At 44.5% G+C, this 16,125-nt stretch overlaps 1 protein-coding gene across 18 annotated transcripts in view; it reads left to right on the forward strand.

Moving 5' to 3' along the window:
- Positions 1 to 16,125, forward strand: part of DOCK7 (dedicator of cytokinesis 7) — a 172,798-nt gene that overhangs the window by 121,066 nt on the left and 35,607 nt on the right. For all 18 annotated transcript variants that reach the window (XM_050961938.1, XM_050961940.1, XM_050961941.1 and 15 more), the window contains 6 exons: positions 107 to 277; positions 1,049 to 1,188; positions 10,890 to 11,059; positions 13,155 to 13,309; positions 14,351 to 14,533; positions 15,225 to 15,360. In XM_050961938.1, coding sequence (XP_050817895.1) covers positions 107 to 277; positions 1,049 to 1,188; positions 10,890 to 11,059; positions 13,155 to 13,309; positions 14,351 to 14,533; positions 15,225 to 15,360 — 955 coding nt within the window. The remainder of the gene's footprint in view (positions 1 to 106; positions 278 to 1,048; positions 1,189 to 10,889; positions 11,060 to 13,154; positions 13,310 to 14,350; positions 14,534 to 15,224; positions 15,361 to 16,125) is intronic.

A 16,125-nucleotide genomic window follows, 5' to 3' on the forward strand; every position in this document is an offset into this window, starting at 1 on the left:
ACTTTCCTGCTGTATAACGTGGTGATGGAGGATATGTCAGAAGTCACTTGCTGCATTCTTGTGCTGTATTACTATTAACTGTATAGTTTTGTGTTATTCTTGCCAGGTGTCTTCAAAGCTTTATTCCTTACCAAATCCAAGCATCCTTGTATCCTTGAGGCTGGACTTCCTCCGCATTATCTGCAGCCATGAGCACTATGTCACCTTGAATTTACCCTGTAGCCTACTCACGCCACCTGCATCTCCCTCACCGTCTGTGTCTTCGGCAACTTCTCAGGTAGGCAAAGCAGCAAAGGCCATATGTGGAAATTCAAGCTGAGCTTTGTTCATAGGAGTAAGTCTCAGAGACAGTTGTGTCACACACATGTTCAGGTTTCTTTCCTGCTAATGCCTCTTTGATCACTTATTTAAAAAATACAGGCAATGCAGGTTGAGTGGCTTAGAGGGGCCTATGGGCAGTACACTTGGCATTCCTCCTTGTAGCTGAGTTACCCATATTAGGATTGCCAGAATGGAAGCTTAAAGCGCGTCTCTGAAACCCTAAACTTTTAGCCATAGTGTGTAAGCAGAACATTTTCCTTTGAAGCGAAGAACAGGCTTTTATTCTGACTTGTGTTGATCTTCTGTGATCATTAAAATAACCAAGGTCCATTCACTTTGTAACATCCAAGCATCATTCGACTACCTTTTCCCATCCTGTGCAAAAGAGCGAATGTGCAAAAAATAGTCATTACTCAGCAAACATGTTGCCTTGCTCAGTAACACTGCTCTTGCTCATCAGATTAGCTGTTTTTTCATCCTCTGGTTTATAATGCATATTCTTAACTAAGAAGGGAACAAAAGTAAAATGCATCTACTCTGAATTATTGAAAAGTTAATGAAGTTACAGGTAACATAAGTAGATATGTAGCCAAAAAATGAGTGAAATAGTGGCTGACATGAGATTTTATTGAATCTGGACAGGGCTTGTCCTGTATTTCATAAGCTGTATCTTTCTGTATCCTCGGTGGCTCATTACACAACTTTTAACACTTGGGTTTTTCAACAGAGTTCTGGATTCTCTACAAATGTCCAAGACCAGAAGATTGCAAATATGTTTGAATTGTCTGTGCCTTTCCGCCAGCAGCATTACTTGGCAGGGCTTGTGTTAACAGAGCTGGCTGTCATTTTAGATCCTGATGCTGAAGGGTGAGTTTTTAACTTTTTCCCAAGAGGTTACTGTAATCTAAGTAGATGGTGGATCATGTGCAAACTACTGCCATTGACAGAATTAATTTACATATATAATCTGAGAGGAGAGTGGGAGTAGGAAACAAGTCCTCCAACCTGAGAATCCTCCCCACCTACTTGCTCTGCCCCCCGTTCCTATCTCTGTTAACCTCGACTCTCCAATCCTGTTTACAGGCACATTCTCCTAGGTGAGAATGAGGGGATGAGAGTCTCCCATTGGAGCCTTTCAATGATACTCTTCAATTGGCTGTGGAGGCTGCTGTTGAGCAGTGGCAGAAAGTACCTTTTTGCAGCAGTAGCAAGAACATAATTTTCAAGAGTAAGAACATGTCTGCTGATGTTGGGTTTAGGTATAGTAGCACCTTTCATTTAGGATCTCAATCACTTTATAAATATATATTAAGCCTCACAACTCCCCTGTAGGATCGGTAAATATAGCTGTACTACTGATGGATAAAGTGAAACAAAGAGTATTTTAAAGTTGTTTGCCAAGGTTATGCAGCAAGAAATTTTCAGAACTTGGAATACTGCCGAGTAATCATAGAATCATAGGACTGGAAAAGACCTCTAGAGGTCATCTAGTCCAATCCCCTACACCCAAGACAGGACTAAGTATTATCTAGACCATTCCTGACAGAATAATAGAATATCATGGTTGGAAGGGGCCTCAGAAGGTCATCTAGTCCAAGCCCCTGCTCAAAGCAGGACCAGTCCCCAACTAAATCATCCCAACCAGGGCTTTGTCAAGCCTGACCTTAAAAACTTCTAAGGAAGGAGATTCTATCACCTCCCTAGGTAACCCATTCCAGTGCTTCACCACCCTCCTAGTGAAAAAGTTTTTCCTAATATCCAACCTAAACCTCCCCCACTGCAACTTGAGACCATTACTCCTTGTTCTGTCATCTGGTACCACTGAGAACAGTCTAGATCCATCCTCTTTGGAACCTGCTCTCAAATAGTTGAAAGCAGCTATCAAATGTCCCGCATTGTTCACTTCTTCAGACTAAATAATCCCAGTTCCCTCAGTGTGTCTTCATAAGTCATGTGCTCCAGCCCTCTAGTCATTTTTGTTGCCCTCCACTGGACTCTTTTTCCATTTTTTCCACATCCTTCTTGTGGTGTGGGGCCCAAAACTCGACACAGTACTCTAGATGAGGCCTCACCAATGCCGAATAGAGGGAAATGATCACGTCCCTCGATCTGCTGGCAATGTCCCTAATTATACAGCCCACAATGCCATTAGTCTTCTTGGCAACAAGGGCACACTGTTGACTCATATCCAGCTTCTCGTCCATTGTAACTCCTGGGTTTTTTTCTGCAGAACTGCTGCCTAGCCATTCGGTCCCTAGTCTGGAGCAGTGCATGGGATTCTTCCTTCCTAAGTGCACGACTCTCCAGTTGTCCTTGCTGAACCTCATCAGATTTCTTCTGGCCCAATCCTCTAATTTGTCTGGGTCCCTCTGTATCCAAGGAGGAGGGAGAAGAATTGTTTCCCTTAACTTCTGTGGATAGGACAAGAAGCAATGGGGGTTAAATTGCAGCAAGGGAGGTTTAGGTTGGACATTAGGAAAAACTTAGTAACTCACAGGTACTTGTCTAACCTGCTCTTAAAAATCTCCAGTGATGGAGATTCCAAAACTTCCCTAGACAACTTATTCCAGTGCTTAGCCACCCTGACACTTAGGAAGTTTTTCCTAATGTCCAACCTAAACCTCCCTTGCTGCAATTTAAGCCCATTGCTTCTTGTCCTATCCTCGGAGGTTAAGGGGAACAATTCTTTTCCCTCCTCCTTGTAACAACCTTTTATGTACTTGAAACTGTTATCATGTCCCCTCTCAGTCTTCTCTTTTTCAGACTAAATAAAACCAATATTTTCAGTCTTCCTCATAGGTAAGGCTGTGGGTTTGTCACAGAGGTCACGGATTCCGTGACTTTCCACGAGCTCCAAGACTTCTGCACTGGCCAGTGCATTTGGCTCAGGGGCAGTTCAGGCATCCCCTGTGCCAGGCACACCGGCCGCTGCTGGGGCAGTCTCGAGCCACCGCAGCAGCGGCAGAGTTTGGGTGTGGAAGGGGGCAGGTGGTTGGGACACTGGACAGGGTGAGGCGGGCTCTGGGCGTCACTTACCTTGGGGCTCCCCGGAAGCGGCGACATCCCCCTTGTTCAGTTGCTATGTGGAGGTATGGCCAGGCAGCTCTGCATGCTGCCTCCAACCAGAGCGCTGGCTTCGCAGCTCCCATTGGCCCAGGTACAAAGGGTACATTTACATAGCAGAACACATTCCACACATACCACCTATCTTCAGAAGTGGACGAGATTCATGCACAGGTGCTCTGACAAACAAACCGCTCCTAATCCCGCGCCTCTTCCATTAATATTCAACTACCTTTTAGGGCTTAAACTACCTGGACTCTCCCTCGGTTCCATCAAAGTTGCAATTATGGCGTTCCACCACAAGACCGGAGAAACCACTATCTTTGCTCATCCCATCACAAAGCAGTTCCTTAATGGCCTCCAGTCCCTGTACCTGGACATTAAACCGCCCACTTCACCTTGGGACCTTCACATAGTCCTACCATGTTTGACACAGCTACTATTTGAACCCTAGCAAAATACTCTCTCCTGCACCTATCCATGAAAACTGCATTTTTAGTGGCAGTTACCTCTACCTGATGTGCAGGAGAAATCGGAGTACTCATGGCGGCTCCACTGTACACTATATTTTTTAAAGACAAAGTCACGCTCTGACTGCACCCCAAATTTCTTCCCAAGGAGCACTCATCTTTTCGCTTTAACGAACCTATCTACTTACCTACCTTTTTCCCTAAGCCGCATGCAAACACTTTTGAGTCAACAATGCATACGCTAGATTTGCACAGAGCTTTGTCTTTGTACTTGGACAGGACCACACCCTTTAGGAATTGCCCAAAACTCTTTGTTTCCATTGTGGAATGCTGCAGAGGTACAGCCATCTCTAATCAGAGACTTTCCAGTTGGATAGTGGGTTGCATTCGCCTTTGTTATCAATTGAAGAACATGACTCCTCCAACTTCTGTCAGAGCACACTCCACCAGATCCCTGGCGACAGTTGTGGCTTTCCTACGTAACATTCCCCTCGCAGATATTTGCAGGGCTGCCACTTGGGCTTCTGAACACACCTTTACAAAACACTATGCTCTTACCCGATGACCCTTAACTGATACTCATATGGGCAGGTATGTATTATCCACAGCTTTCTTACCCGATCCAAAGTCCCTACCTCCTTAAGAGACACTACTTTTCAGTCACCTGGAGTGGAGCACCCACAGGGACATCTCTCTCTCGAAGAGGAGGTTAATCACCTGTGCAGTAACTGACGTTCTTTGAGATGAATGTCCTTGTGGGTGTTCCACTATCCGCCCTCCTCCACTCTACTTCAGAGTTGGAGTTGTCTCCGTTGTAGAGAAGGAACTGAGGAACCCGGCCACGCATGTGCTCTGTTGAGACATGGCTGGCATGCGAGGTAGACACCGCGCATGCATGGCCTGTGCGGGTACTGCTGTAGAAATCTTTGAGCAAAGGCTCAGGTGCGCACCAATATCTGGAGTGGAGCCCCAACAGGAACACTCATCTGGAAGAATGTCATTTACTGCGCAGGTGAGTAACCTCCTCTTCTCTGCACTCTCTCTTTTCTAATCTAGCCTGCCTGCTGAGCTCTCTCACACATGGGAAACCCCTTCCACCCAAAGACACAGAGCCCTCAGTGTTATCAGTGCTATGCATGGACTAGTTCCAGTGGGTCTGGACATTGACCCCAGTTTTTGTTCAGCTGCCCTGATGCACAAAGGAACTCACTGCTCAGACCAGCTTCACCTCCATCCCTGGCAGCGTGGTCACTCACACTGTGCGCACCCACACGCCCTCACACAACTTTGTGCTGGATGGAAAGCCAATGGGAAACAGATTGTGTGAAAATGTGAGGTCTGGAAAGCGTAAGGGGTAAAACAACAAAACAAAACAAAACAAAAAAAGCCCCTTAATGTGATGGTTAACACTGTATCTGCCTGTTTGGATGATTATATTTTAAGCTGCTAATAGAAACTTTAAACATTATTTTCCCTACTTGAGTCATATATTCAAGTAACTCATCCATTCATTTTCAAAAGTGCTTTTCCCGTTTGCTTTTGAATCTTTCTGTACCCAGGCTCACATGTGCTGGCTCCATTCTGATGATACACACGTAATAATTTCAAGAAGGAGTCCCTGGAATTGGTCAAAGAAGCTGCAACTGGAAAGGGAAAACAGAGTAAAAACTAGCGTAGCCCTTTGTTAGAAAATACAGCCATTGGAAAGTCCAGGGGAAAATTAGGTCAAGAACAAGTTGATTCATTGTGCAGGGTAAATTGCTCTGTTCAGATCTATTCTTCCCCTCCCCATTCCTATGGAGAGTTTTAAGGGCCCTATCCTCGGATGATGTAAATTGACGTAGCTCTGTTGACATCAGTGGAGTATACTAATTTTCACCAGTTGTGGATTTCACCTGTAAGACATTTCCTGATTTGGACAATTTATCAATGCAGGACTAAGACTACACTAATCATTAAAAAGTTATCTATTTCAGCCACCGTACTCTGGAATAATTTAGAATTATTGCCAGATGTGTTGCCCTGCAGTGGGAATGGGTTAAGGGATACATAGCTAACTGCTTTTGTACAGGAAATTCATGGGTTCTCCTCTGAGCTCTGTACATGACAGAAAGTTATTGAAACGTAGACTTGTTTAACTTGTTCGTTCCATTATCCTGTCTGTTGTATGCAAGCTGTTTGCATTCAATTGCACTATACGTGTTTTCTATGGAATACTTCATAATTCATGTACAGAAAAGACTTAATAATACCTTTTAAATGTATTATTACTATTATTGTTTGCCATATATTGTGTTAGTGTTCAAAGGTTGGGGTCTCATTGTGCTAGGAGCTGTACAAACATATAATCAATGCCCTATTCCAAGGAGATTACAATCTAAAAGACAAGGCTTAACAGGTGGATGAGACAACTAGTGTGCTGCAGTGACAGAAGAGGAAAGTCCGAACAAATCAAGTCCTGGTTGGATTGTCTTAGCACATAATGTCTTCTTTGTTGGTGATGTTGCTCATTGCCTAAGGGCCAGATTCTGATCCCCTTACTCAAGTTGGGTAGCTCTTTCCTCCTCAGAGAGTCCTGTTGAGTCAGTGGAATTGTGGAGGAAGGTACGTACTATTGAACACAAATAAGGGAATCAGAATCTAGCCCTCAGTGTTTGGGACAGCTCCCCATTAAACAAAGAACATATAATACAACTGTGCAACACCTGAATATAGGGTAAATCTAGGACTGAGATGGCAAAGAGACCAGCTGTGGGCAACGAGGTCTGTTTAATGCAGGCTCAGTAGCAAAATTAATAGAAGCAGCAAAGAGTCCTGTGGCACCTTATAGACTAACAGACATATTGGAGCATGAGCTCCATGCATCCGACAAAGTGAGTATTCACCCACGAAAGCTCATGCTCCTATACGTTTGTTAGTCTGTAAGGTGCCACAGGACTCTGCTGCTTTTACAGATCCAGACTAACGCAACTACCCCTCTGATATTTGACAAAATTAATAGATCTTCTTTGTTATTCTCTGACATGGCTCGGAAATATCAGCTCCCATCTCCTTCATGCCAACTGTGGAAAGTGGTGGTGGAGCAGAGACAAAATTTGATGGTGTTACATAAGCTGGGTAGCCCTGTGATCTCCAAGGCAGTTTTTCCTTTAGCTTTTACTAATTGGACATAAAGGCAGTTACTTTACAATTATAGCAAAAAGGTTTTTTCTAATCGTGGTTTGTAATTTCCTGACACTTTAAATGTTTCCTCCCTAGCTGTGTTAGGTCCTAGTGACACCGCACATATAACCTAGCTGGAAGACCCAGTTACAATGCAATTGTTGTACTGTACTGTAACACCCCTGAGTATGTCCCTGTAATCTGTTTAAAAATGTGGACAATTCAAGGTTTATCTACAGATGTTAGGCTTTTGTAACCAGGTCCACTGACTTAGTAATAGCTGTGAGTAGATGGTGCCTGAAATACCCAGATCACTTTAAGACCTAAGGGTCAAATCCTGGGGGACATGTAATACAAAAATGTGGAGCATGGAAACTCTTCTCTGCTTCATGGATTGGATCAAAGGACCTTGTGGAGGGTCAAGCTTGTTGCCTATAGAAGACAGAGAGGTTCTGCATCTGCTCTGCAGGCAGTTGTTATAGAGCTACCCAAGGGTTTTTCCTATTTCTTTCCTTTTCACTGAGGTCACAGAGGTTGCCAAAGTCCCAGGCCTGCAGTGTGTTGAAGGAAGGGACCAGAGTGGGGCTCTCCTGAGGTTCAAAGAAAAAATAACTTACATATTGGAAAAGGAATGTGTTACTGGTAACCTGCAAAAGGGGAAAACATCTAGACTGTGTCCTCTTTTGCGTCTTTACAGTGAATAAAGAAGGCCAGAAAGGCTCTTTTGATCTTGTTTTTCCTGTTTGTTTGGGGGATTTTTTAATTAGAAATACCAGGAATATGTACCCTTATTTTTCTGTTCTTCTTTGAGTGCTGGTCCTTATGTGTATTCCGCACATGGGCTGCTCGTGCACGCCATACTCCTGAGTCTGGAAATTCCTACAAGCCGTGTCCGTTGGCCTGCACTTGCACAGTAGTTTTCCTTGTGCTCCAGACTGAGGATATTAGAGGTAGTGCAGGCTGATGCCTCCTTAGTTCCTTCTTACCAGTGCATGGCCTGAAAAGGAATCCCTGTGTCCACAGATTTCTCCAGCTTTTATCCTTATACTCTGTAAATTTGTAAATAATTTATAACTGCATTGCTGTCCAAGCCACACACCTTCCAGGGGCCCAAAACTCCTTTGCAGGCAACCTGAGCAAGCACTTCTGTGTAGCTCACAAGTGGGAGATGCTCAGAGTAGAGCTGTGTAAGATAGTCGCTTGTTGGGGATCTCTTCCCAAATGAACAGGAAGCTTCCTTTGTACTGCCCAGAGGAGCTAAGGATCGTGGTTCCCAGGGCAATGTTCTTCTGTGGACATGCAATCTCAGAAATGTCTGCCCTCCTATTTGCCTATTAAAAAGGTCTTGAGAAAGATCTGTCAGAAATGGCCCAGACAGTTTTGGTTCACAGAGCTCCTGAGGATGTCAATCTGTCCTCCTTTCAGGATCCACCCCTTCCCAGATCTCCTTACCCAAGAAGGGATCAGAATCAGAGACCCCAGTCCAGAACTACTCCACCTGATGGCCTGATGTTACGATGGGCATCAGAACTAGGATTCTCTTGCTCAACATCCCTCCAAGCTATTCTTACTCAAAGTAGAAAAGACTCAGCTAGAACCTGCTGCCTAGCTAAATGGAAACGTTTTTCTACCTGGGTTCAGCATAAGCAGCTGTCTCCAAATTCAAGTATCCCAGTTGTTTTAGATTACCTTTTGTTTTTAAAACATTCATGTCTTTCCATTTGCTCTCACTGCGGGTCCATCTAGCAGTGAACAGTGCCTTCCTTCCTCTAGTAGATGGACGTTCCATCTTTACTCACCCTATTACAATGAGATTTATGAAAGGCCTAGTTAGGACCTTTTCACCAATTGTCAAACCTACACCTCAGTCGGACCTCAGTTCGTACTATCAGCACTCCCTGGGCCACCATTTGAACCCTTGGCAACAAGTTCCATGTCCCACCTGTCCATGAAGATTGCATTCTGAGTGACTATTACCTCAGCCGGAAGAGTGAGTGAGATGTGAGCCCTCATGGCAGACAAACCATATACTGTTTTTCACAAGGAAAAGGTCTGTCTTTGATAACATCCTAAATTCCTCCCCAAGGTTCTTTTGGAATTCTGTATCACTTACCTGTTTTCTTGCCAAAACCCTATGTCTCTGCTGAGGAGAGAGATCTTCATTCCCTTGACATCAGACATACCTTAGCATTCTACCTGCAGAAAACCATATCCATCTGAAAGTCTCCTAGGCTATTTCTTCCCCTACTGGAAAGGTCGCGAGGACAAGCTATATCCTCTCAGAGAATCTTTAAATAGATTTCTGGATGCATCATTGTCTGCAATTAATTAGCATATATCCCTTCACCTGATGGGGGAAGGGCACATTCCACCGGAGCTCAAGCTGCCTCTACAGCATCACTGCAGGAAGAAAGGTTACTGGACATATGCAGAGCGGCTCTCTGGAATTCCTGTTGCACATTTACAAAATATTACATGCTATCGTTCAAGCCTCCGATGCAGATGCAGTCCTTAGCACGTCTTTCTTGCCAGCTTCCTCACACCCTCCCCCAGTTTGAAGACTGCTTGTCAGTTGCCCATGTGTGGAATACATATAGGGACTAGCACTTGAAGAAGAAATGGAGGTTACTCACCTGTAACTGGAAGTTCTTCAAGATATGTGGTCTCTATCTGTGTTCCGCCACCCACCCTCCATCCCCTCTGCTTTGGATCCTTCTGGATTCACTGTAAGAAGAGGAACTGAAGAGGCATTGGCCTGCACCACTTCTTATGCCCTCAGTCTGGAGTACAAGGAGAACTACTGCATATGGGTGGGCCACCAGACACTGCTTGTTAGAATTCCTGGACTCGGGCGCATGGTACCCATATGCCCCCACATGTGGAATACAGATCGGGACCACACATGGCAAAGACTTTCCAGTTTCAAGTAAGGAAGTGCCTTTTTTTTGCTAGATGACTCTTTGGAGGACCAGAGAACTGGGGAAAAGTTTTTTCAGCTGAAGAGTCAGGCATGTTCAAATCTTATATAAAGAAAATTTTTATCCTAAGGGTGCTTGTCAGAAGTTTCAATTAAATAGATGTAAGTAAAAACCAAAGTTTTAAACAATCTAACTCAGTGGTAGACAACCTATGGCATGCGTGCCGAAGACGGCATGTGAGCTGATTTTCAGTGGCACTCACATTGCCCGGATCCTGGACACCAGTCTGGGGGACTCTGCATTTTAATTCAATTTTAAATGAAGCTTCTTAAACATTTTAAAAACCTTATTTACTTTACATACAGCAATAGTTTAGTTATATATTATAGACTTAGGGAAAGAGACCTCCTAGAAACATTAAAATATATTACTGGCACACAAAACCTTAAATTAGAGTGAATAAATGAAGACTCAGCACAGCACTTCTGAAAGGTTGCCAACCTCTGGTCTAACTAAACTAAAAACCCTGACCCTTCTCAGGTTCCTTTCTTTTGTGTCTTGTGATCCCATTAGTTTCCAGTTGTAAATTTGTGAGACTCTACAAACGAGACCTGATCCATCAAACGTAGCATAAGTAGATTTCTTAAATAGAAGGATTCTGGGGCATCCAGATTGTATCAGTTCTGAAGGACCTGCAGACCTGTATGTCAGTGAAGGAGTATTTCTCACTTACATTCTTTGTGCTATAGTTAAAATTACTGCTTAGCTGCCAGTGAATTCATAAAAGCCAGTCTCCAAAATGAGTCTGAGATTGAGAAATATTGCATAATGATACATGTATGTGCATGCCAGGTTAAAAATAAAAACCAGGATTTTTTAAAACGTACTTAGTTACAAAGTATTGTTTGCTTTCAAGATATTAACCAATCCCTGTGACTCAACTCTCTTTTAACAGTTTGTTTGGATTGCATAAGAAGGTCATCAATATGGTACACAATTTACTGTCCAGTCATGACTCCGATCCACGGTACTCTGACCCACAGGTAAAGGCCCGGGTGGCTATGCTGTATCTACCTCTGATTGGCGTGATCATGGAAACCGTGCCTCAGCTATATGATTTTACAGGTATTTTGTGCACCAGGCTTTGCATATATGTTGAATTACTCCCAACTTTTGAGCGCATTAAGTCAGTGCTGTTGGAGTGAGCAACCGAAGTGTTGTGGTGGTGGTGCTATTTTGAAAGTATAATATTTATTTATTATTTGTATTACCACAGTGACCAAGAGCCCTAGTCAAGGACCAGGACCCATTGTACTAGGTGCTATACAAAGAGAATAAAAAAACGATTCCAGCTTAAAATCTACGTATAAAACTACAGAAAGATGTAGGGAAACAATGAAACAATATTGATCAGCAAGATAGCTAGTGGGCACAGTAAGCCACCAGCTGCAAAATGTATGCTCAAAATTGCCTTGCATAAAAGCTGCATTTGTCCACTTGTTTGCACAAAACCAATAATTCATTGTGCATGTGTCCTTTTGCCCATGTGGATGCAGAATTTTACCATATGCAAACTTTTTTTTAATTTATTTTATTTATTTATTTTATTTAGACTAATAAAAGAAGAGGTGTCTATCCAGACACCCTAAGCCTCTCTGATACGTATTTAAAAATACATCCAATCAAAGAGACAACAGCCCCATATAGGTAACAATAGCACCAACAGACAGCACCAAAAGAACAAATTCCTATGTTCCTTTACACATTACCTGATGTTGTCTTCTTCAGCAGCTTTCCTACTGTTTGCTAGACAAGAGTGTCCTGAAGGGCGAAATGTTTAGGCTATTTCAGACCAGGGTGGGGAAGCTGGATATTGAAATTGTCTGGCATATAGCTAGGGCCCTATCAAATTCACTGTCAATTTTGGTCAATTTTACGGTCACAGGATTTAAAAAATCATAAATATCAGTTTCAGATATTTAAATCTGAAATTTCATGGTGTTATAACCGTGGGGGTCCCAACCCAAAAGGGGGTTTTCAGAAGGTCACAGGACTATTGTAGGGGGGTTGTGGTATTGCCACCCTTACTTCTGCACTGTTGCTGGCAGTTGAGCTGCCTTCAGAGCTGGGCACCAGCAGCCAGACCAAGGCCCCTTTAACTTCTGAGTACCAGGGCGCGGGGCCTGGAGCTGGGGAGGGGCAGGGTTGGGAGTGTCCTGGCCCAAGGGCTCCTACCATATGCCAGGCTCCAGCCGCTGGTCCTGGCTGAGCTATTGCAGGATGGGACTTCCTCTTTGCCTGCAGGGGCCACTCTGAGGGGCTGGTCAGACCAATTTCCAGGAACCTCCCCCGGCTGTAGGAAGCTCTGCAACTGCTGGCTGGGAGCTCAGCTCTGAAGGCAGTGCCGCTGCCAGCAGACGTGCAGAAATAAAGGTGGCATGATATAGTATTGCCACCTTTAATTCTGCGCTGCTGTTGGCTGCAGCACTGCTTTCAGAGCTGGGCGGCCAGCCAGCATCCATCACTCTCCAGCTGCCCAGCTCTGACGGCAGCTTAGAAATAAAGGTGGCAATGCAACCTCTCCTACAATAGCCTTGTGACCCCGCACAACCCCATTTTGGATAGAGACCTCCAGTTTGAGAAGTGCTAGTCTCCTGTATAGTATAGGGTAAAAGCATACAAAAGATCAGATTTCACAGGAGGGAGACGAGATTTTATGGTCTGTGATGCGTTTTGCATGGCCGTGAATTTGGTAGTGCCCTACATATAGAATACTTCTTTGAGCATTTCAGCCCTTGAAGTTAAATGACATGGTGAAGGTTTGGGGAAATTTTCAGAAGTGCCTAAGTATCTTAAGAGTCTATATCCCATTTTCAAAAGTGACTTAGGCACTTAGGGAACCTAAGTCCTATTGACTTTTAATGGGCTCCATAGTGCCTAGGTCACTTTCAAAAATGGGATTCACGCTCCAAAATCCCTTAGACATTTTCGAAAATTCCCCTTAGCCTCATATGTTTGATTTACATAACTATGTATGTGTGTGTGTATATATATATATATATATAGAGAGAGAGAAGATCCCCATTTGCTAGCAATACTAGTCTAATGTAATTTTTTCAGTGACCATTACCAGACAGTTAAATGAAACCAACAGAGAGGAGCTGTGAGGAATGGACCTTTGAATGCGCTGTTTAACTGAGGTGCGTGTGTTTCTCTGCAGAGACTCACAATCAGCGAGGAAGGCCAAGCTGTGTCACCATCGACGATTATGAAAGCGAAGGTGGAAGCATGATAAGTCAGACAGTTGCCATGGCCATTGCAGGAACATCCGTCCCTCAGCTCACCCGACCCAGCAGTTTTCTACTCACATCAACGGTACAAAAATATTCCCCCTTGGAGCATGTGTAAACAGGCAGATATTTGTATGCTCTAGGGTGATGATCACAAAGCAGCAGGGACGGAGGTCAGCATGCGTCTGTGCATGTTACATAGCAGGAGGGAGGGGTGGGAAATGTGAAACACATGGTTATTCCTGTCCTTCCGATGGTGGGGAGGGGACATAGATAGAATGATCAGTTTTGCCAAGCTTCTGTTCCTCTTTCTCAAAGCAAGCTGATGAAAATGCCATACCATGGCTGCTCTTATGGTCATTCTGGGTGAAATTCACCTTTTTGCAAAGGCTCTCAGCACAAGGCCTCTGCCCCACTTAATCAAGTCATAAATGGAGCTTGAGTGGGGCGCGAGCCTTGGGCTGACCCTCTGCACAGGGGTGGATTTCACCTTATTTGGATTACGGTAGCACCCATAGACCCCAGTCAACATTAGGGCCCCATTTTGCTGGGTGCTGTACCCATACAAAAGGAGGACAGCCCCTGCAGTGTAGAGTTTCCAGTCTAATCAGACCAAGACCAAGAGGCTGAATGACTCAGACAGTGGAAAGCGTGGTGGTCTGGAGATGAAGGGAACATCAGATTACACAGACTCATCATTTGCAGATTTCTAGGTCGTTGCTGGGTTTTTTTTCTCTACTGTAATTCTGCTAATGAATGGACGTCCCCTGCCAGGCCACTAACTAGCTGGAAATTTATTGAAAGCATCATAGTGGAGGTGGGTCTTGAGAAGGAGCTTAAAGGAGGACACTTTCATAACTTGAATTTAGCTTAAAATGCGTTGCTAGGGCTGAAATTTCAGTGTCTTTTATGTCATCTGGGCTCTGTCATTGTGGGTGATGTGGGTGATTCAGACAACGTTAGCTCATAATGATTATTTATGCAAATCTGCTGGCCCCTGCCCTTGTCTGATGGATGATGATTGGTTAGCCCAGCATAATTACCTGATGCAGCTATTTTTAATGGACTATCAAAGTATTTGGGGCACTAATCGGTGTGGCTGAAGTGATTGCTCCTGTCTGTTCAGACTGGTCGGCAGCACTCAACCTTCTCAGCAGAATCAAGCCGGAGCCTCTTGATCTGCCTCTTGTGGGTTCTCAGGAATGCTGACGAAAGCGTCTTGCAGAAATGGTTCACAGACCTCTCCATGCTGCAGCTCAATCGCTTGCTGGATTTGCTGTATCTCTGCGTCTCCTGTTTTGAGTACAAGGTACAGAAATATTGGTTAGTTGCATTCAATCTCCCTCGAGGTAGGGAATGGGATTCAGACATGCACCCAGGCACAAAGTGAAAAACAGACATCCCTGCCCCTTACACAGTGCCAAAGAGGCCCCTTTCACCCATCGCCCTCTCCTGGCTGTCTTCTCCTGACCTGCAAAATCCTGGCATCTGTGCCTCTTTCTGTACACACACCAGTCCCCGGTCCCTCTGCATCTGTCCCTTTCCCTCTATCTTCCAGCCGCCAAGTGACTCTGCCCTCTCACCATGGAGTGGCTGATTTAAAAAAAGCCTCTGCCCGCTTGCCACTCCCCTGGGGTGGCAGGCAGGTGCTTCCCCCTATGTGTTACCCCAGAGGCTGCCACAGGAAGTAAGAGCAGAGAGAAGCTGACTGTCCTATTTACTCACTCTCAGGTGTCAGGGAAAACTTCCTGCAATGGCAGTGGAGATTTAGCAGCTTCCCAGGTGACCAGTTGGTCCTGGGTCCTCCCCTCAGTCGTATCTCCCTTGTCCTCTCCCCGCTGCAGGCTTGTCAGATCCTGCAGAGGATATCATGGCCTGGACATCTCCTACAGCACATCCTGACTCTGTGGGATAGGTTCTAGCCATTTAGCCTTCTTGCCCATCCTGAGTAAAAGGAGGCTTCCCTCAACATCTGTGCTTTTTTGGTTTGAAATCTACAGGGCAAGAAAGTATTTGAAAGAATGAACAGTCTGACATTTAAGAAGTCAAAGGACATGAGAGCAAAACTTGAAGAAGCTATTTTGGGAAGCATAGGGGCGAGGCAAGAAATGGTGCGAAGAAGCAGAGGGCAGCTAGGTAAGTAAGCTTGCCAGTTGCTGCTGACCTTCCTATATGAGAGTCCCTTGAAACAATCCCCAAAGAGCCCCCAGATCCAGTAGAGTGCTGCAGGATGATATGCATATCAGTTAAGAGCTCCATCTGAAGAGCTGCACAGAGGAAGCAGTTTGCAGTGCACAAGTTTCATTGGTCCTATAAACCCCAGGAACTATGCTGCATATTTGTGAGCACCATCTGTAGGCACTTTATCTGTTACCTAACTATTTACATGTGTAGACATGTCTCATTTATAGAGCACTCCTGTAACAGTGTCTGGGAACGCTAGCCTGACCTTGTAGGCAGAACCAACACCCTGTCACTGTATGTCAAGGGTCAGAGTGGAAACTCAGTCCCTGAATGGATGGTGGTTTCTGCTAAAATGATAAGCAGTGAAATAGTTAACAGTTTTGGTAATTATATTGCCATCGTGTGTCAGAATTAACACCCCGTTGAGATTAATATTGCTATTTTTTGAGTATGAGAAGAAGGCTGGTCCAGTAGCTAGGTCACTAGGCCCAGGAGACCCAAGGTCAATTGCCAATTCCACCACAGACTTCTTGTGTGACATTGACAAGACACTAGTCTGTACGTATTTCAGTTCCCAGTCCGTACAATGGGGATACTAGTATTTCTCTACTTCACAGCGGTGGTGTGAGGATAAATACATTAAAGATTGTGAAGTGTCAGATAATATGGTAATGGAGGGCCATATAAGCACAGTAGAACCTCAAAGTTATGAACATC

Source organism: Gopherus flavomarginatus, chromosome 7, assembly GCF_025201925.1.
Source record: "Gopherus flavomarginatus isolate rGopFla2 chromosome 7, rGopFla2.mat.asm, whole genome shotgun sequence".
Lineage (NCBI taxonomy): Eukaryota > Metazoa > Chordata > Testudines > Testudinidae > Gopherus > Gopherus flavomarginatus.